The sequence below is a fragment of the Thermobia domestica genome, chromosome 3 (assembly GCF_964235325.1).
Source record: "Thermobia domestica chromosome 3, izTheDome1.hap1.1, whole genome shotgun sequence".
Taxonomy (NCBI): Eukaryota; Metazoa; Arthropoda; class Insecta; order Zygentoma; family Lepismatidae; genus Thermobia; species Thermobia domestica.
The window spans coordinates 160840158-160862847 of record NC_137456.1 but is presented as its reverse complement, the minus strand read 5'-3'; the positions used below and the strand labels follow the sequence as shown (position 1 = coordinate 160862847).

The 22690-nt window shown below is 36.8% G+C and overlaps 1 protein-coding gene across 5 annotated transcripts in view; it reads right to left on the bottom strand.

The window, feature by feature from the left end:
• RhoGAP71E (Rho GTPase activating protein at 71E) overlaps positions 1-22690 on the bottom strand; it is a 398447-nt gene that overhangs the window by 354251 nt on the left and 21506 nt on the right. Inside the window, exon 1 of one of the 5 annotated variants that reach the window (XM_081751965.1) lies at positions 10986-11483. The exons of 2 other annotated variants lie outside the window; for them this stretch is intronic. In XM_081751965.1, the coding sequence (XP_081608091.1) occupies positions 10986-11036 (51 nt within the window). In that variant the 5' untranslated portion in view covers positions 11037-11483. Of the gene's footprint in view, positions 1-10985; positions 11484-22690 lie in introns of those variants that run through there. 2 more of the 5 variants (XM_081751967.1, XM_081751969.1) reach the window with 2 other exon arrangements.

The window sequence follows — 22690 nt, the reverse complement described above, 5'->3', positions numbered from 1 at the left end:
TAATATTTCTGAAACTAATTCTGGACAATCAATTTTACCGTTTAATAATTTATGTAAGAACAACAGATCAAATATCCATCTCCTTTTTTCTAATGTTTGAAAACCAAAATGCGTTACTAAGTCTACTTTGGGTAGAAACCGGTTTTCTTGTATGCAAGCATTTCTTAAAAATTTAAACTGTATATTTTCTATTACATCAGAGTATTTAGTGACAGAGTATTTATTTGGTGTCCAAACAAACAAACAAACAAAAAAAAAAAAAAAAGTATTCTAATTTTGACATCACATACGAAAAATATAACCTTATAAATGTTGATTATTTGTAGAAATCCTATCCTATAAATTAAACCTAGGTTTTTATATGCAGTACTCGTTATTGCGTTAACGTGTTGTAATTGTTTAATTTGATATCAAATATAACTCCTACATCTTTGATATTATTTGGGTAGACAAGGAAGTTCCACTTATTGTATAGGACCGATTGACCGATTCCATTTCAAATCGTCTAGGCAAACCACAATTGGTCCCCATCATAGTGTCAGATTTCATTATTTTTTTATATGGGATCTACATGCAATATTATTAGAGCCATATTTTTTCTTTTTGCTGAAAAAAATCTTCGATATACAGCTTTCCAAAATGGTTGCCCTCCTCTCAGATTGCTCGAAAAACTGAAAAACATGTCAAATTAAAAGTTTTGTTGTAGAGAAACGAGTGTACTTAGTAACATAATCGCAATAGCAGCAAGAGTATGAAGTTGTATGTTTCGGTGGAGGGCCAAAATTCGACTATTGGTACAATAGGAATCGCGCAATTCACTCGGAATGTTGCCAACTTTGGTGAAATTTTTGCTAACTTCAAACATTTTTTTTCTGTCCTCACGAGCAATATCAACCATCTGCTTTTAGAATCGAAATCTACTCCATAAGGTCTCTTGAAAATGTAAAGGACTTACGTTTCTGATTATTACATCCCACGTTATAGCATGATGAAACACTGAAAATTTCATTAAGACCCCATGTTTGGACGCTATTTTCTCAAAAACCCCACCTTTTAAAACTCTGAATTTTTTTACAACTATTGGAGTAGTACCTAAGTATTTAATATCTGTTAACCGTTCATGCGGCTGCAGCCCCTAACATTCGCAATTAATTATTGAAATTTCGATTTTTGTACTTGAAATGTAAATATTTCCTATGGGCACTTAGATCCTACACACAAGGCGATTTGAAAGGGAGTATAATAATTTTGAGAGATGAATCCAGTAGAAAAGTTCCTATAAACATAATTCGAATTCCGTTTTGTTTTCGAGTTACAGGTGTTTTCGAGCTTTTACATCTAAAAGTTGAAACTGGAATCTAAAACACTACTGACGTTTGAATTCGAAGCATTGTATTTCCAACAGGGATTTAATCTGGAAGTAATTAATGACGCTGCAGTGAAGCTCACTTGTATAAGTAAGACAATACTAATTCAAGTCGGATGGTAAACGTACATCCGCCGTATAAATTTATGTACGAAAATAATCACATTGACTTAAGTCAGTCACATTCCATTATCCAAGCCATGCATATAATAAAACCTAGGAAAAGAATTTATATGTATACATTTTTAAACCATCGTCATCACTTCCGCTCATAACCATATTTTATTTCATTATTCGATACGCATGTTGGTTTACTAGCAATTCGAGAACTCATAGGATTCTTCAGGAATGCACTAAAAATAAAACAGAAGGGAAGAAAAATCCAATATAAATTAACTTCACGGTCGAATTACAAGTTGCTTTGTATTGTGAACTATAATTATACATATTCTTCATAAATATTTTGTATTAATGTATGCTTTGTAGCTCAAGAAAATTATAGTACACATAGGAAGTTTAGCTATAACACGTACGAAAGACATTCCAATGTTTTACATAAATACAAATTACAAAGTATGTGGCCAAATTGTACAGGGTGAGCCGAAAGTCCCATTACGCTGCTTCGTAATCACTGAACACTAAGTTTTGTATCACCGTACAACCCTCCTAAAAGCGAGTGTTGTAGCTCAGTTTTGGCGGCATTTTTAGTCCAGCGAGAAAAAAATATATAAACACAGCTCACACACTGTACTGACAGACGCACCTGAACAAGATTGGGTGTCTTCATTTTGCGAGTGAAGGGGGCAAAAATTACATTTGGTCACACCTACGCGGAACAGCCTTCTGTAGTGAACAGCAGAAGTGGGTTTACACACACCACCACTGTTCTTCTATTAGTAGTTTTGGAACAGATCGAGAAGTTTCATTCAGCGTTCTTTGAATGTAGTATGAAAACATATTCCAATTACTCAATACGTTCGAAAGTTATTCAAAAGAACATGTAGATGTAGGATGCACGCACACACACACACACAAAAAAAAAAACTCCCCGTCTTATGTAATATGCGACTTTCGTTGCCTCGTAGTTATGTAATACATCTAGAAAATACCAACTATTAGTGTGCATGTAGTTCTACACTTGCAGCTTTTTCCATCTTTGAAATCCATTGCAGTATGCAACGACATACGCAATGAAGGACAACTATTTTATCAAGCGAGCACATTTAAAGTTCAATACTTTGAATGTAATATATATATCGGGTGTTCTAAAAATGGCACCCATGAGCCACAGAGCACTATTCTATAGGCCAAAATAAAGTGAAAATTTTATATGATGTTATGACCTCCGAGTCCTCGTTTAGCCGCTATGGGGAATCAAAATTTCACAATGTGGCAACGTCACAGGTTAACTTGGAGCCATTGGCATTACTCTACTAATACAACAAGCAGTTGAATCGACTGCTACACTAATAAATGATGCTAGTGTCAATCAATATCGACTTCAGCTGCGATCTGAAAAAAAATGATATAACTATTTGATAGATTGGTAGATCTATTCTATGGTTCTTTATTTGCTATGTTGCCACATAATGCAATTTGTCTCCGAACGAGGATTCGAAAGGTATACGAATACAAAAAAAAAAAAACTAACTTGTAGAATAATGCTTTGTGTTCCATGGGCGACATTTTTAGAACACCCGATATATATGAAATGTGAGCATATAGTTTACAGTGAGATATGGACCAAAGGAATGTGTTCCAATTTTGACTCCAACTGGGAATCGAACCCGGAAACGTGCAACAAAGGCGCGCGCTAGCAACTAATCCATGGGGAGAGTTAAATAGAGTTCAAGGTCTTCAATTTTCCTAAAATTTTCATCATCTTTTTATTCCAGATAATACAGTCTGCATACATTTATAGTGTTTCTTCTAACATTTTCCGTTAATTCTGATACGATTAGTATTCCTGATTATTAATATTACAAGGTCTGTCTAGAAAGTAATGCCATCAAGTCTACAAGTATGAAAAAAAAAATATTTACTTAATAATACTAAATTCACATTTAAATTCTTCTAACTATTGTCCTCCTGCGTCAATACATCTTTGCAAGCAGGATTTTAAATCTGCAAAAGTATTCTGGAAGGCCTGTTCAGCCATTTCACAAGCTCCTTTCTCGTCGTCAATCGTTCTTTAACGATGTCCTTTCAGGGGGGGAGGATAGTTTCTGGAATATTTAACATGTCGATCAAACAAACAAACACTCATTCAACGGTCTGTTTCCCATTAAGTTCTTTCACACGAGTCCGATTTTCCTCCTTTGAAGAGGTTGAAGGACATCTTGCGGGGGCTTCATCGTCCACCTCTTCACGGCTTTCCAGAAACGCCTTATCCCACCTGTAGATAACTTTTGTAATAAACACTGATTCCTGAAGGCCTGCTGAGCTACTGGAAAAGTTTCCACTGCACACATGCCGAGTTTCACACAAAATTTTATCGCGTATCTCTGTTCCAGTGAGTGTTGCATCGCGACATCGCCAGTCCTTCATCTCCAAGAGCTCGGAGACAAATGAGTAAGGACTCGTTCGGCAGCTGACTTATACCACCATCGATGCCGGCGGCTGCAACGTACAGTCGATTCACAATGAAATGTATGACATTACCTTCCGGACAGACTTTGTATGAAATACGAGGAAAATCTGTATTCATTATTATACATTAAGTGCCAGATGCTGAGGTAGCGTAGGTTGATAGCTATAGAGCTTTAGGCTTTCCCCAATGTCTAGATATTATATATTACTATACAGTTCGTACTTCCGAAACTAAATTTTAGTGAAGACAAAAAAAAGTTGTACTATAATTTTCCCAAACCTTCCTCCCTAAACAAAGGCCCTGCCTACGCTATTGGATTCGCTTAGAAGCATTATTATCCTCTGGTTTTACTAAACAGATTAATGTCATAATCAGGCAGACATTAATTACTGATAACCTGTGCTCTACGAAAGTATTACCTTTTCGCTTTCGTCTAACTATAATGTTCTTTTGAATACTGTGCGTTTAAGGGATTCCGAAATAATTTAATATGTAAATCTTAACTGTATTCTTAGATATTACATATCAGTTATTTTAGTAGAGATGAAGGACCGAGAAAAAAAAAACACTTCTGTCAGAAAAAGAATGTGAAGTTTCATTTTACGGCTTTTTCTCCCAAGAAATAATACTTATTTTTTTCGAAAGTTTAATTTGTAAGAAGAAACAATAATTTGTTCCAAAGTATTGTTCCCATCATAACAAGAAAGAACATTACAATTAGAACCTATTTTGGAAAAAATGAAATCTTTCAGCTTAACGTCTCATGATTATGCCCTTCTGGCTAAGAGAGACGGATGATTAAACCAAGTGAATGATGGAAAAAATTGGTGAAATGATGTAGGACGAAACGTTAGTACCCCGAGAAAACCTACGGCACTATGCTATCTACCACAAATTTATTTGGCCGAGAATCAAACCATGGACTTCAGATACCAGAAGTAAGCACTCTACAACTGAGTCACCGTGCCTTCCATGACACATTTTGGTAACTGAAGAGTTTTCAATAATAAGAAAACACGTTATTCCATACGAGAAAAAAACGAAAATTGGAGATTATTGGTTTCTCATTTCCAACGAATGGTTTGTATTTAGTTTAATATAAAACTGTTAAGCCTATGGTCACAGTGCATCCGATTTTTCACTGGCGATTACGGCCGACCGCTTGTTGACACTGCAACCGATCCGTCGTAAGTCTGTCTTCTTGTGGGATACAATATGGACGAGGAACTGCTGCTATTAGAAGATCCTGTGTTAAAAATATTACTTTTAGAGGAAGATAGGAGCGAATATGTAAATACTATTTTTCAAGAGAGAGAGAAATGTGGCGAGTTTCACACGCTATTTCCAAAGTTGGTGGAGCAGCCACAGAAGTTTTTTCAGTACTTCAGAATAGAACACGATTCATTTTGGCACATCTTACAGAAAATCCTTGGACGCATAGAGAAGCAAAGTAATTTTCGAATATGTATATCAGTACAAGAACGGCTTGCTGTAACATGTAAATGGGAATCTCTATACCTGAGATGTTTTGTAAACCACCCGCTAGTCTGGCGTAGTCTGACAAAAACAAAATAATTTGTTTCTGATCGGTGGTCGGTAGAATTCGGCCGTGGTCGCCAGACCATGTCGGCGCCAGTCTGACCACGTACACTTCTCTCAATGCATTTGCTTATTTCACCGATGTCGTCAGAGTATGTCAGACTACAAAATCGGTGAAAGTCGGATCCACTGTGACCATAGGCTAATGTTCAACAACAAAAACGTTGTAGTCAACACATACTTTTTTTTTAACAAAAGAAACACTGACCAAAGCTTAAAACACACTTTATTTTAAATTATAATAACGGTTTCGGATATCTAACATATCCTTCTTCAGACAATATCGAAAATAAATGAAAATACAGACATATATATAGTCATTGTTATGACAAAGTTTAAATTCTTTAACAGTCATATATATATTAATTGTTAGGTATGTGGATGACTGTTTAGGCTTGTGGAAAGGGACTAGGAGACAATTAGAGAACTTCAAAGATAATGTGGAAGATAAAGAAAAAGGTATAAGCTTGGACAAGGAGTTGGAAGAAAATGGAAGAATAAACTTTTTAGACATGACCATAATAAAACAAGGAGAAGGCCTGGTTACGAGGTGGTACCAGAAAGAGTGCTCAGCGGGAGTGTACTGCCATGAGAGGAGCGACGTGGATAGGAGTACAAAGAGAAATTTCATAACAAATATGATAAGAAGAATAGAAATGATGGAGGACGAAGAGGAAGGAAGGAAGGAGAGCATACAGAAATTCTACAGACAGTTAGAGAAGAACGGTTACAGCAATAAGGAGTTAGAGAAGGAAAAAGAACGCAGGAAGAGGAAGAGAGGGAGAAAGAAGAATGAAGAAGATGAGAGTGGAAAATGGCATGATATAGAAATTATGGGAGAAGAAACGGAGAAACTGAATAATTTATTGAAGAATGGAGGGGTCAGAACTTATAGAAAATTCGAGAAAATTTATCAAGATCAATAAAGAAGAAGAATAGAAAAGGAACTAAAAAGATTAACGAAGAAGAAGGAATCATTTACAGGGTATGGTGTAAGGACTGCGATGTGTCATATATAGGAGAGACAGGAAAGAGAGTGAAAGAAAAATTAAAACAACATGAAGATGATGTTAGGAGGAAGAAAGATACCAATGCCATATATAAACATGTTAAGGAGACGAATCAAGGAATTAATTCGGATAAGACGGAAGTATTGGAGATGGAGAAAAGAATGATGATGAGGAAGTGGAAAGAAGCAGATTGGATAAAGAAGGTACGAAGAGATAAATTGATGAACTGCACAGGAGGCTTACTTGGATAGCATAGACAAGAAGAAAATAAAAAAGGCCCTTATAAGAAACAAAAATGGCGGAACGTGATAGTTGGAAAGTGAACAAGAAGACTTTCGGGATTGGCTGAAGGCCTCAGCAAATAGGAGGGGAAAAAAGTATAACAATAACTATATATATGTCTGTTAAAAGAATTTAAATGTTTTGATAACAATGAATATATATATGACTTAAAGAATTTAAACTTTGTCATAACAATGACTACATATATGTCTGTATTTTCATTTATTTTCGATATTGTCTGAAGAAGGATATGTTAGATATCCGAAACCGTTATTATAATTTAAAATAAAGTGTGTTTTAAGCTTTGGTCAGTGTTTCTTTTGTTAAAATAATCAATCAAAAGCCATGGATAGTCTTACATTAATAATGTCAGTGTTAATTGAGGAGTTTAATATAATTTAATTGCGGAGTTTGATATAATAAGGGCGTAAGCAAGTTTACACCCTTTCTGCATTAAATGCATTTGGGGCTTTTGCCATGCTTGTTTAGACTCCTGGTAACATTTCAATTCAATATCGGAATAAAATGCTGCCCATTACAGTTTTATGTAAGAAAAATAAAAAACACTACTTAAATTTTCAACATCGTTTTTCTCCAACTGCATGTTTCAGACTTACGCCCTTATTGCATCAAACTACTTAATTGTACTAAAAGTGTAACAGATGTCTTTCTTTTCCGCAATTATCTTTTAAAACTCAATTACAATCTCAAAAACTAGAACATTATTATGGGAGAGCATAGACCAAAATATGTATATACTATATAGAAATCTGTAAAGCTTGAGACGGCAGAAATTAATTAAACCGTTAGGTTCTTATTTCAACTGATTGCAGATGGACATCCTCTTCAGCACCAAAGTTATATAATACGGGACTTGCTGTTGAGAGGTGGGATACGAATCATCATTTGGCATTTTATCCTGACTTTTGTATTGTCACTGCCACTTTAAAAACAAAGCAAAACTGCCTGCCTTGGGACGAACCTAGGACTCACACAGCATTGTATTCTACAGAGGTTTAATTAACTGTAAAATCTACAACAGAAAAAACACAGTTATTAGTTGAATACAGATATAAACACGCATAATTTCCGTCCTCCATCTCAACTCCCAAATTTTCTCTCTCTACATTTTACAATAATTAAAATTTAGTATTAAGTATCACATGTAAATACTGAGGTTGAAATATGGAACATTAATTTTAACTAATGTTTACAATGTCAAAAAATATCACGAATTGTCGGTAATACACAAAATATTTAATTAAACAAATTTCTTTTCTAGCCTTCAAAATATGGCATGTTTGAAGCAATACAGATATGCCAAAGGTTAATCCAATCAACACACTTTTTTGTAGCGTTTTCCGGAATTGACTTTAGATCCTTCAGCGAATTTCGTTTGATAGATTCAATGGAATGATAGTTTGAGTTTTGGAAACAGGAAAAAGTCAGATGGGATCATAATATCAGGTAAATACAACGCTTGATCAGGAACATTCGTCGAATTTTTCGCCAAAAATTCCGTCGCAATAATCACCTTACGTGATGGTGCGTTATCGTGGTACACAATATATGAATTATTCTTCCACAGTTCGTGTCTTTTGTGATGGACGCCTCCCAATGCTCAAGTATAGTTATACCGCATTGACTTGACACCTAGTCTTCCATTCAAAGCGCTGCTATCGGCTGAAGGAATTTCACTCCCTTTCGCTAACGCTCTCTTGTTTAGTAACAGCTGAACCCTTATTGGCTCAACGCGTGGGTGTTTAGCGGGTGTGAGCCTTAGTTCACATTTTTGCCACGGCTCAAGACATTTTGGCAGCACTATAGTACTCTTTTCTGACTTCCTCTGACAGGAATTCTGAATGCAGAACACGACGGTAATCGAAAAAACTGTTGACGTTGCCTTGACTTTAGAGCAGTGACAACTCATGCCCAAATTATCAGTAAGAATGGTACGAACAGTTTCATGTAAAATGTTGGGGTCCAAGGCCACCTCTCCCAAGCTTGCCTGATGCTTTTCCATCATGATTTTTTTTCTTTTCATTTGTTGGTGTTTTCACCGGTTAAAGACGAAGGACGCCGGAACAAGGAAAATCTTCACACACACTTCTCGGCCTTCTTTGACTGTTTTGTACCACTCGTACTTTGTAAGTTTAACGATTCCACAAACGAAATTCCACTGGCAACTCAAAATTTCAGGAAAAATCTTTACACAAAGTTTTATTCACTATAAAAATTGCAAGTACGTACATTTGAGGTTGACTAACAAATCCAGTAAATGTAATCAAACTAATTTCCCGATCGGGTCATTCTGTACATCATAATTAGACACAAAATTGTCACATTACAGTATAAAAATAATTACAGAATATTTTAAGTTTTTTTTATGATAAAATCCGAAAATGAAATGAAATGAAATATTTGAGTTTTACATCCCACGGTTATGCCGGTTAGCCTAAAGGAGACGGTGATGATGAGTAATGAATGAAATCGTGGAATGAAGAAAGTGGGAGGAAACGGGAAGAACCCCGAGGAAACCCACGGCACACGGTGTTTGTCCACCACAAAGTTCACTTGGCGGGGGCTGGGATCGAACCCGGGACCCCAAGCACCAGAGATGAACGCTCTACCACTGAGCCACCGCGGCCCCGATAAAATCCGAATACTTTTTTGGACACAATGTTCGTCCTGTAGATTAAGACAAACTAGACGTTCACTAAAAATAAGACTATAGAACATGAACATCAATAAACTGTATATTGCATACGAGAAAAACAACAATTAAAATAATTAATTAACCCTTCCATATTTGTTTCTCCAATATCTGAAGTACTTAAAGCAATAGATCTTGTTCTCCTTATAATAAAAAGAAAAAGAAGAAGAGGAAGAAAGAAACGAACTACACGCAAACTAGATGATTTCACCAACTATTCACTAAACTACATACCAACTTAAGAACATAAAAATCAATCTTCACACCAAAAAAGCAAATTAATGAAGTCTGAAGAAACGGAAATAATGAAATTTAAAGTTACGTTGCGTTGAATAATATATAAGCTTAATGACGAATGACATTTGTCATAACACACTCAAATATAAGACCAAAAGGATATGACGCATTGCATAAAAATAACAAAGTGCAATGAGTTCACTGAATGAATCAACGATACCAGAAACAGGTGTTTTATATATACTGCAATTCAAAACTTGAAACAAATATTGAAGGCATAGGGGTAATACAAAATTTAAGAATGAATCACAAAAGAATTTTCGTATCTCACCATACGTCAAGGATTGCCATAAATTTTTAAAAGTGATGCACTAAGTACGACAAATAACAATCCTTGAAATTCATGACGAGCAAGCGACAACTGCAGCCGTGAATTTAAAATATACTATTTTAATCAATAGTATAGTAATATATATATATATATATATATGAAACTACTTAGATCGGAGAAGAATCTTGCCTCCCCTCCTCCTAAAGATATTCCGAAGTGACACTACGTTTTGCAAACAATGCAAATACCAGCAACTAACATACTTCTAAAGGCAGAAGTTAATAATATGCAACATAATAATATAGTTAATAATAATGAAATTATCCGCCAAAGCAGGGGACAATCTCTCGAACTGAATCCACTGGATATTAGTTTGAAACGAAACAAGAAGAAATGTGACCGGTAAATATGGAAGTAACAATTGAATGGTGACTCACAAACGGGTGGCACTCAGTCCTGGAATATGCCTAAAATAGTAAGTTAAATAGTAGGTGCCACAATTCAAGCAATATGATACACAACAAACTGTTACACAAGTTATGAACTCTTTTTCCTTTTTTTCAACTATGCGGATAAAACTGAACGCAAATCGTAACTTTTCTTTTAATGTACACTATTAAGATTTTAACATTTATTTTATTTTCTACTTTACGATTATATTGATACGTAAATCATAATTAAATTAAGCATGAAAAGTATTGAACTCCAAATGAATAACATTACTAAAAGTTTAAAATATTTATCACCTCTACGGACAAAACAGCGAAACCAAAGGAAGAAAATGAGTGTCAAACATGCTTTTTAATTTTTTCAAAGCTGCTATTCTTAATCTACGATAAATACAACGGCAAACATACCCACTGCAACTGATTTGTATAAACCATGTAGGCACCATTTGTCTGTCCCATTATAGTCTCTTTTCCTTTAAAGTTAAATATCACACAAACATCTGTACAACAATTAACAAGATGAACACTACAACAGGAGTTAGTTAGGGAATCCCACTCCAGAAATATTTCTGTACTGTATATACTCCACGGCGCGTGGAATACTGCTTCTCGCAGAGACGGAATAGGGCGGAGACAGACATCGAACAGCACGAAAACTATCCCGTGACACCTTTCAAACAACAAATAATGGCATTCCAACTATCAAATGGTGACAGCTACAAAATGATTACAACCTATAAAAACCGGACTTCGCAGTCGCACCAAGTCTGTGACACCTTCCAGGGGAAAAGCAACAATTTTGGCTCCAAACTGTTATTCATATTTTCATTGCATGACGTGCAACAGTAAAAAATCTATCCTGAAACTCATTTAAGGACGGGTAATTCTCATTTTACGCTTTACAAGCATGCACATAGCGTGTCTTAAACGGTGTTCTTATGCTCCTATGCTGTGCAGCACCGTATAAACCAAGCATCTTACTACACAGACAGCACACAACATTTTAATAAATGTAACCTAGTAGTCGTCGAATGCAACAGGAAATACAGTACCGGATAACACTTTATTAGGTCGGGAGAGTGTCTGTCCTGACTCATTTCTGAGTTTTCATCAAACCTTTGATCAGGTTCGGTCGGTATATGTTCGCTGCAGCACTCCCAATCAATTCTGGTGACTACTAGATAACGCGTTTTCAAAATAAGAATTGTATTCATTTTCCTTTTCTTTCTTTTTTCTTTTTTTGAATAACACAACATATAAACCGTAATAAGTAACTGTTCTGGATTTACAGAATTTTAGTGATTAGCAGTTAAGAAAAAGTTTCTAGGTTGATCTGACACTCGAATCCTTCCCATGTTCACGAAAAATCAAGTACTGTACTTTTAATATTTGGTAATTTCCTTAGTAAATAAATTTCACGTTTTCTCATTAGTATTACTGCATTGAAGACACTATTGTGTACAAACTTTTTTAGGCCAGGAATCCTGATTAAGGTTTCCTCATTCATACCAGTCATGTGCCGGGATGGTACCTAACATACACGTCCCAGGCCTCTTCCTTCCTTTCCTTTCCTCGGATAATATGATCGCCGAGGGATGTCATCCCTCATATATGACGGACTTACATGCCCGTAGAATGGCGAAAGCCCAGAAATCTAATCCTAATTGCATTGATTTTTTTTAACCTGGCCACCAGGCCGGTAGCCAGCCCAAAAATGCAGGGGGGCGGCTGAAGTTAGGGGGGCCGATTCAACCATATTATAGTTCATTTGCAAGCCTACCGTGAAAATTTTAGGGGGCAGCGAAAATTTAGGGGGGCCAGGTCCCCCCTAGACTCCCCTGGATACGGGCCTGCTGGCCACCCACCTCTCTGAAAACTTTGCACTCTAACTCACAGTTTGAGATATATATATATATATATATATATATATATATATATATATATATATATATATATATATATACTAGCAGCGTTCACCCCGCTTCGCTGGGGTCACCCCGGAACGCAATAAACCATGTTAATTAGATAATTTTTACTTTTTCGCTTTCAAGTGATATGATAAAAACCATAGTAGATTGCAGTAAATGTTAACATTATATCGCCTGTCATTTATGTTAACCCGCCGAGTGACACGGTCATGCGGGTTGCATATAAATACGTTTATTTTTACCTATGATGAACTAACAAAGGATTTGTACGTTATGGACACTTGAATGGTCAATTATCTCAAGACACTGGTAATTGAAAATTAAAGTGATATGATAAAAACCATCTAGGGTCCAAATCCTAATAACCCCCCAAAAATGAAAGAAATTGGTTCAGCCGTATTAGCGTGATGAGGGAACAAAGGATTTGTGCGTTCTCTTTTATATATAAGATATATATATATATATATATTTTCATTGAGTCAAAGTATTAGAATCTCTTACGTGCGAATGCCAGTATATAGCCTTTTAAAGCAAGGAGGCTGTCCAAAAAGTTTTAAACAGGACTCTACATTTAAAATGTAATTGTTAAATATTATTCGAAGCATGAAGTAAGAAGTCAAATTTTACAGCCTGTATTCACAGAGGTCTATACATAGTACCAGCTCTCCTTCATTCTAAAAACGGAAAGTGAGAGCATGAAACTTGCAATTCATCTTTAATGAAGACTTCTGTAGGATATAAGAATAATTTCGTTTAGTTTGCAAATATGTATTGTGTATACGTCGAGTTATATGCGGATTTCAATTGATGCCACAAATCGACATTTTTGTGCTGTTGCCTTGCTGTTTGTTGGTTCGTTTCTCTGTTTTCAGTTGTATCTTGAAGAAAATGCTCAACATTTAACAGAAGTATAGAACAGAGTTTTACTGAAAAATTACTCAGAAAGGAGGACTGCATTGGCTACACCACACAATCATATCGAAAAGGGGTCTTGGCGTTTTGTTGAACTGCTAAGAATTTGTGAACTATTAAAAAAGACTGCGTGACCATCCCAGGATACACAGGGCGAATCTAGATTATCAATCTCACAGTTTTCAAGATAACTGAGACGACTCCTGTGTCATTTTCACCACGTTATTCCCGTTTGAAATTTTCAAGTTGATCCTGTTTATAAGTACTGGAAATTTTATCTGATACAGGAACATTTTGGGGAGCCATCTTGAAAACGGTGGCCAATATCAAAAATTGTTTCCTACAAAAATTGTTCAATTTTAAAAGTTCTTTCGAACGAGGTATCACTCGACCTATGTTCCCATTTGAAAATTTCACGTACATCCCCTCCACCTAGTGTTGCCACGAGACGAGACATTTCTCGTGTCCCGTCTCGTCTCGTCTCGTAAACGAGACGAGACACGAGACGGAACCCTTTTAGACGAGACACGAGCCGAGACAGACTACTTGTCCCGTCTCGAAAACGAGACGAGACGGGACGTCTCGTGAAATGTCTCGTCCCGTCTCGTGTCTCGAAAATGCAAACGCTGGCGGGAATGGCCAAGATTGAAATTGCCAGTGGTCATATAGATTGCAAAAGGAAAATCCCCTTTGTGAGAAAACATGTTGAAAAGCCTTCATAGAAAAGTGTCCTCTGTCTATTGAATGAATCAATAGTGATACATGAGCTTCCAGGAATATCATCCTTAATGTCTTGTCCCCAATTCCCCTTGCTGTAAACTGAGGAATTTTCATTTTTTTTTTCATTTCTGGCTGGAATGATGACAAACAAAATCAAAGACAGGGAAGATTTTTACAAGGTCAAGAAACCGAACTACTACCCCATCTATTCAATTTGAAAACTGGATAAGGTCTACACTCATTACAGGCTGTAGTTGAAAATTCTGGTTGAGATGGCGAATTCTCTGGTGGCGGTATTCTTTTTGCTATATGAACCGAAATTAACCGAAAATGGCAATTGAAGTATGTCATCTTGCAACTAAAATTTTGTCTTCTCTCTCGTTCTCTCTCTCTCTCTCTCTCTCACACACACACACATACAAATAAAAATACACTTTTACCATTTTACGAATCGCTCGCTTATTATCCAGCAGTCATGTTGTAAAATTCACCTCTTCGTTTGGAAGGCGGGCGCAGGACAAAAAAAGCAGATGTTATCGAAGAACCCTTCAAATTGTTTGCTTTCAGCAAATTTATGATACTAACAATAACACTTTAAATGAAGAGGTTTTACAGGGGGACCTTCGTTTTGTTACGCGGAAATGTTTGATCTGACCAGTGTGCGAAATTGCCCTCTGCTTCCAAGGTTCGTCGACCCTACTGTTCCTTTCCTCTTTTAAGGTCGCGTCATAACTACCCTTCTTTGAAAACCGAAGATGCAGTAAAATTGTGACGTCACGGCGGGAGCAGAAACAGCTTTCGCCCAAGGTTCTTGTCATTCACCCTTGTTTGTTTCTTTGATTTTTGCAGGAAAGTGAGTGATTCTTGCTTTCCTGTATTAAGAAAACATTAATTACTGTAGTGCTCGTGTTAGCCTATAAGCATGTCGAATTCTACACTAAGTATTTGTCGCAATTATAGTAGAAATACTACGGGTTAAAAAGTTATTTATCATGTATTTCCCTCGGTTCCCTTGCGGAAAGTTTGGCGAAAGAAATGCTGTCGGAAAGATATCTTTAAAGTTGTAAACGCCAGCGTCTATTCCGATCATTTTATTCCCGAATCTTATGGACATAATTTAAAATGTGAGCTTCTAAATATTCTACCCAAGAAAAAGTTTAAACAAGACGTGCCTTCACTAAACTTACCTTTACTATACGGAACCGTGTTGATGTAAATAATGAAAGAATTAAATGTACGGAAGTTAGGTGTTTAAAGAAAAAACTAATCAGACATTGGGGTGCAGCCAGATGAAATAACTATTGTGACTGAAATAAAAAATAACTCTTTGTTTATGTTATTTTTCGTTTGTTTTGTGGAGAGTGAGGGGCATAAACCAAAGGAAGAGCTCTCCTTTTTGCGTAAAGAGAACGAAAAACTGAAGTCTAAAAGTATGTACAAAGCCAAAATAATATGTTTACAAACGAAGTTAAAAGAATTGGAAAGCAAATATAATAAAGAATTAATTTCAAAGGCCAGTTCTAAAATATAATATTGTGATCGTTTCAATAAAGTGGTTAATAACCGGTGGTGGATATATTACGAAAAAGTTTTATACAGGGCCAAGTAAATATGCTAACGAATGGCAAGAAAAAACTAAGATGGATTGATTAAGATATCATTCGTGCATTAACACAACATGCCTCATTGATAAATTATACAATCATCTGCGCTTACAAGTTCGAATCCCCGTACCCAATGTGTCAACATTTCGACGTTGTATGATTGCGAATAGATCACGACAATATAAGAAACTTTAATCCAAAATGGCCACCCAAAAATCAACTATTTTTTAGACCACTAGCTAATCTGGGTGTACTGTCATGAGTTTGTTACACAAACGGGGCAAACACCATATAGTGGCACACACCCCGCGGTTATGGGAACAGATTTGTGCCATGGAGGTGAAGACTGGCCCCAAGCACGATGTGTCGTTCAGCTCATATTACTATGGCACTTTAAGTAGAGCTTACTGTGCAGTCACATATAAAATTTCAATCAAATACTTTCCATTACTCAATAAAATTATTTGGTTCCGAGCTTTTTTAAAAAAAAATAATTGCAACAAATCTAAACATGCTAAAATGAAAAGTAGTTTTTGGATTGGTATGGAAACCTAAAGGCTGGAATATATGAAATCAAAGTGTACACACATATCTATCTCTCTATCTCTCTATTTATCTATATATCTTTCCATCTCTCTCTCTCTCTCTCTCTCTCTCTCTCTCTATATATATATATATATATATATATATATATATATATATATATATATATATATATATGTATATGTATACAGACACTATAAAGCAAGTGGGCTGATAGTATACGATAGTGTCGTGGATGGTGACACCCTTACATCGAACTTTGCTTGTCGTGTATACATTATTTGACATTAGTGTCTTCATCTTCAACGTACCTATGAGCAATTTACTGTATATTCGTTATATTCGTGTATTGAAACTGGTGAAACAAATTTCAATGTTTCAGAATGTAAAAAAAAAAAAAAAAAAAAAAAAAGCCAGGCTCGAGAAGCCTCAGACAACTAACAGCAGAGATATATTATCTTGTAAATTATTTGTCCTTGCCTTGTGAGCTTATTTGAATTTATTTTTAAGACCTTTAGGCAACTTTGGCTCACCCCGAATGGATGATGATGGGAAAATTAGTGGAATGAAGAAAGTGGTAGGATACTAGACAACTTCGAGAAAACACACACATTCGAAAAATGAAATGAAATGAAATGAAATATTTGAGTTTTAGGTCCCACGGTAATGCCGGTTAGGCTAAAGGAGACAGTGATGATGAGTAATGAATGAAATGGTGGAATGAAGAAAGTGGGATGAAACGGGAGAACCCCGAGAAAACCCACGCACACGGTGTTTGTCCACCACAAAGTTCACTTGGCAGAGGCTGGGATCGAACCCGAGACCCCAAGCACCAGAGATGAACGCTCTACCACTGAGCTACCGCGGCCCCCACACACATTCGATGTTTGTCCACCACAAAGCTCACATGGCACTAACCGAGATCGAATCGACTACCACATACACCAGAGGTGAAGGCTTCACGGTGTAGCTACCGTGACATTTCTTGTCTTGTGTGTTCTGGGTAATACTTGTAACTTAGTTGTATCTTGATTAGCATGGTGCAGTCTGCTACATTTTACTTTCGTTCCCATGGTATGCTGCTATATTTTTCACGAGACAAGACGAGACAAAACGGGACAAACGAGACGAGACGGGACGGGACAGAACCTCTCGAGACGAGACACGAGACGGGACGAGCACATTTTTTCGAGACGAGACACGAGACGAGACATGCTTTGCACGAGACGAGACGAGACAGCCTGAAGTCTCGTCTCGTCTCGTCTCGTGGCAACACTACCTCCACCTAAAAATGGGCGGCGAGGGGTGCCTCATGTTTGACTCAGTTTTAGGCCCCTCTGGATTGTACATTGACTCTTAACATTTTTCTTATTTGATGTATAGTTCGCGAGATATTGGCTTGTAATACTTATTTTGACTTACCCTGTATATTGTACGTGGTACCTGATACGGATCGAGTCCTCAGTAACCAATCCACAGATGCTTCACGAAGCAAAGCATCTTCAATCCATTTTACGCTCACCTGACAAAATGCGTTTCAACAATACTTCATATTGGTCTGTTTATCAGAAGGAATAACTGAAAGAATGAGCGCTCTGAATTTCAAGGCGCATCCCCGGATTTTCAAATGTGCTCCTTAAGACAAACGTTTAAACTGAAAAATTGAGGCTTTTCTGGATTTCTTTATGAATTGTCACATTGCAGCGAATTACATTGCATAACATCAATGCAACCTATCAGTTTAACTCGTACAATTCTGGCGCAAAAAAGATGCATTGTGAGGTCTGAGATCAGCCCCCCAGCTCTTAGCAGTGCAAAAGGTTGCCTTAATATCGCTTTGTTCGTGATTCTGCAACAATTTTAGTAGAATGGCATACTATTGAGACAGGTCTGAAATAAATATATTAACTCTCACACCAAGAATCGAACCCAGAACCCGTGTATGACGGGCGCATGTGCTAGCCGCTAGACTAGCAGGGAGGGAACGCACACTCTTATATTCATAAGGTCTAGTCTAGTCTAAATAGTGTGCCAGAAAGTATTATAAAACACTCTTTACCCTAACTACTAGCGGAGGCTGCTAAGCCAGTAAAGGACAGGTATGGTGGTGGCTGTGCGGATTGTATTAAGCTAAAATGGAAGAACAGAACTGAGAATTACAAATTAAAAATCACGTACTTTAAAAAAAATAAAGAGAGAAGGAAAAGACAAAAGTGTCATTACGCAAATATAAACTGCATATGTTAATAGATATTAATCTAATATAAGGTAGTCATCCTTGTTAACTGATAGCAATCATCAGGCTTCTTAACATTTTAGACACAAAAAAGTCCCCCTAAGAATCATTAATGATTTTGACAAAAGATTTAAGGTAATTATTCGTTAAGATATCACTACATATTTCTAAGACTCAATGTTCCAATCAATTTCAGAAAACCAAGCCAAGTTATTCTAAATACCACGATGATACCATAAGATACTGTGCTGTGAAGACGAAGGAACTTTTTACAAAACGGTGCCATTTATCACAATTTTATTTCGATAAAGATGTTGCACACGACCGTGAAGAAATTTGTTTTGTTTATGAGCAAGATATATTACCGAAAGCTACAGACAAAGGATGGTTCAGCGGCTTTTGTTCTAAAAATTTCGATAGCCAAAATGCTCCTCGCAGTGGGCGACTGATTACAGCAAATGTGAATGATATACTGGCAAAAGTCAAAGAAGATTGGCATGTACGTAGTCATTAAGTCGCCAAAGACCTAAACAGTGTTAAACCATTAGAAGAAAGCTGGTTACAAAAAGAAACTCGACGTTGAGTACCACAAGATATCACTCTAAAGCATTTAATTGATCATCGAGCCATTTCTAAAGCGGTACGTGACGTTTGGGCGCCGCCGTTTGGGCGCGGACGTTTGGGCCCCGCCGTTTGGGCACTGGACGTTTGGGCGCGAAGCCACTTGGGCGCCAGAGGTTTGGGCGCGAGTTAAATTAAAAAGTTATTATGTTAGGCGCTGAGTACTAAGTTCGAATCAAGATATCACAAGGTGTCTACTGTAGTGGAAATCCTTGAATTATACTGGATTTTGTTTTACATACTAGAAATACTGGAATTTCAAAATTCTAAAAACTGAATTAACAATTAAATTTTGTAAATTTATGTTTCAACCAAAGTTAAGCGTACTTTTTATTTGATAACTTTTGAAGCCAAAGGTAAGTAGACCAGACTAGATATGATTGATTGCATTACATACATAGTGAGCCTATTCCATTAAAAAACTTAAAGCAGGCCTTCTACTGTAGTTATGCAAAAAGTGTGAATGTCAAACACATTTATAGTGGCTAAATGACCAATATATGTACACTTAACTTTTATTTTTCACTTTGAAATCGTTCTTTTTTTCCTTTCGCCACTTTCTTTAATGCAGATTAAATGCTTACAATGGGACGAAAAAAAGTGTATTAAGTTTTGATTTTTATATTGGAATGTTAATTAAAAAAAAAAAAGTGATACCAGAAATACGGCATACTGCAGTTCCTAAACTCAATGTCTTAGACACCCTGTATGCGAAATATCTGTCCCTCAACTCGATTAGGATTTAGGATTTTTAGATTTCTGGGGTCTCGGCATCTAAGGCCATTTAGCCCATCGCGTTTGAGGAGCACACTATCCGGGGAAAGGGAAGGAAGGAAGGAAGCGGCCTGGACCTATAAATTAGGTACCACCCCGGCATTTGCCTGGTGTGAATGAGGAAAACCCAGGAAAACCTCATTCAGGGTGGCTGGCGTGAAAGAGCGTGTTACACTTTTTCGACCGAGTGCCCCCACCGGGAATCGAACGCGGGACCGCTCGCACCGAAGGCGAATGTGTTAGCGACTACGCTACGCGGGGCCACTTCCCTCAACTCGAGTGCGCGGAAATCTTTTACTGGTAGTTCTTTATTGGACTTGAGGAAGAGAAGAGTTTGGCAAACGTAATACGAAAGAAAACAAATTTTAGTATTCATAAATATGTAATTATTAACTTTTTTAAAACACAAAAATTAAATCAATATGTTTTAATTAACATTAAGAAAATTATTAACAGTTCATCTGATTGCTTCATTTTCTAGCTTTCCTATATAATACAAAAATTAAATCAACATTAGATCAGAAGTGCAAGAATCGTGAACAAGAGAAAACTCAATCCATGACAAGGTTAGGCAAAAAAGGCCACAAACTCATTAAACTATTTAATTTAGATGAATAAATAAGATAGAGAGAAAATATACAGATAAATGAGGTGAGATAAAGATAGAAGTGTAGGAAATGTATATATCTTGATTCGCGCTTAGTTTTCAGTGCCTACCTTACTTTATATGTCGTAAATTGTAATTTTTACTATGTACCTCGCGCTCAAACGTCTGGCGCCTAAACGGCTTTGCGCCCAAACGTCCGGGGCCCAAACGGCAGCGCCGAAACGTCCGCGCCCAAATGGTGGCGCCCAAACGTCCTGTCCCGTTCTAAAGCGGGTGGTCACGAGTGATGAAAACTGGATAACCTACAACAATATGTGAAATAGATCGTGGTTGAAGCGAGATGAAGTTCCACAGTTTGCAGTACAACCAACACTATGCCCAGGAAAGTTATGTTGTGCGTTTGGTGGAACTGGAAGTGCATAATACATTATACGCTGTTCCCGCCAGGGAGGACGATGGACTCGGACCTATACTATCAACAATTAAAAGCGCGAGTGCATCTAGCAGGGCTCATAGTGATCTGGTCTCTTGTAAGTAGTTGAAAAGTGACCAAAAGCATACGAAAAAGTGACCAAAATCACATCATGCCCCTTTCTTCCTTTGTCAATTTCTCCATCACCTCTCTCTCTTTGCTGTTTTGTTTCATCTTTTCTTCTTTACTTTTTTTTTGAGCTTCCTCCTTTCTTAGGTTTTCTAAGTATGCTTTATAGTTACGGTAAGCAGACTTAGCAAATGTAAGAAGCTTCTGAGTAAGTGGAACCAGTTCTGGCCTATTTCCGAATTTCTTCATCCGTCATTATATTTAATTTAGCATTGAGAATTCTCAAAGCAATGAAATATTCGAATTCTTCACCTACTCTTAAGAAGAACATACAAGAAGCATAACAAGACGAACATGATGAACCACACAAACACACACACACAATGTTGAGCGGAGCGTTAACTATTACGACAAAAAACTAAAAGACTATTATGATAGAAGAAAGAATAGGCCTACACACAGAAGGGTTTTCAACTCCATCTTGAGAGCATCCACCAACCATCCACTGTGCTGTAGAAAGAATAAAAGCTGACGTGAAAATAAAGCTGACTGTTTCACGTGTGGCAGCAAGTACTGAAGCTTTCAGGAGAGTAATGAGTAACAAGTTTCTGCATTTTTTCATTTATTTTTATAATATTTTTCTTATAAAACTGCCAATGCAAAACATAAATCACACGAAAAAGTCACTTTACCTCCCAAAAAAGTAACTTTTAGTGACCAACTTGAAAAAAAAAAACTTTTAGTTAATAAAGTGACTCGCTATGAGCCCTGATCTAGCAACTGTAAAGAAACAGCCGAAACTAGTCAACAGTAAGGGTATCGCACAACACACTGACAATGCAAGACTGCATGCATCTTTAACGATGCGTCATAGATTGAGAGAACTCAGTTGGGAGGTTTTGATACATCCACTATATAGCCCGGACCTGGCACAAGACTATCAATTATTTCGGTCTCTGTAGACCTCCGTGAATGGTATTAAATTAGTTTAAAAGAGACCTGTGAAAACCACTTATCATTTTGTTTTTTAACCAGAAACCACGAAAGTTCTGTTGCCATAGAATTATGATGTTGCCCGAAAAGTGACACAAGGTCATCGAACAAAATGATGCATATGTGGTTTCATATGCCCCCGTGGCCTCCTTCAGCCGCTATGGAGAATCAAAATTTCACAATGTGGCAACGTTGCAGATTAACCTGGAGAAATTAGCATTACTCTACGAATACAACACGCAGTTGAATTGATTGCTACACTAATAAATGATGCTAGTGTCAATCAATATCGACTTTAGCTGCAATCCAGATCGAATCGATATAACTATTTGACAGACAGATAGATCTAATCTATGGTTCTTTATTTGCGACGTTGTCACATACTGCAATTTGTCTCTCCAGACGAGGACTCGAAAGCTATACAGATGTATATATTTTTTGCTTTGCTCTGTGGTCCGCGGGCGCCATCTTTTAGAACACCCGATATATAATCACAATAAATGTATTCTCAATTTTGACTTCCAAAGGCTAGATATTTTTGGCCAACCTGATATTATAAACGTAATATTATAAGTTAACTCGACGAATGAATACATTCAATGTACTGGGGTTTATATTAACAATCAACGTAGAG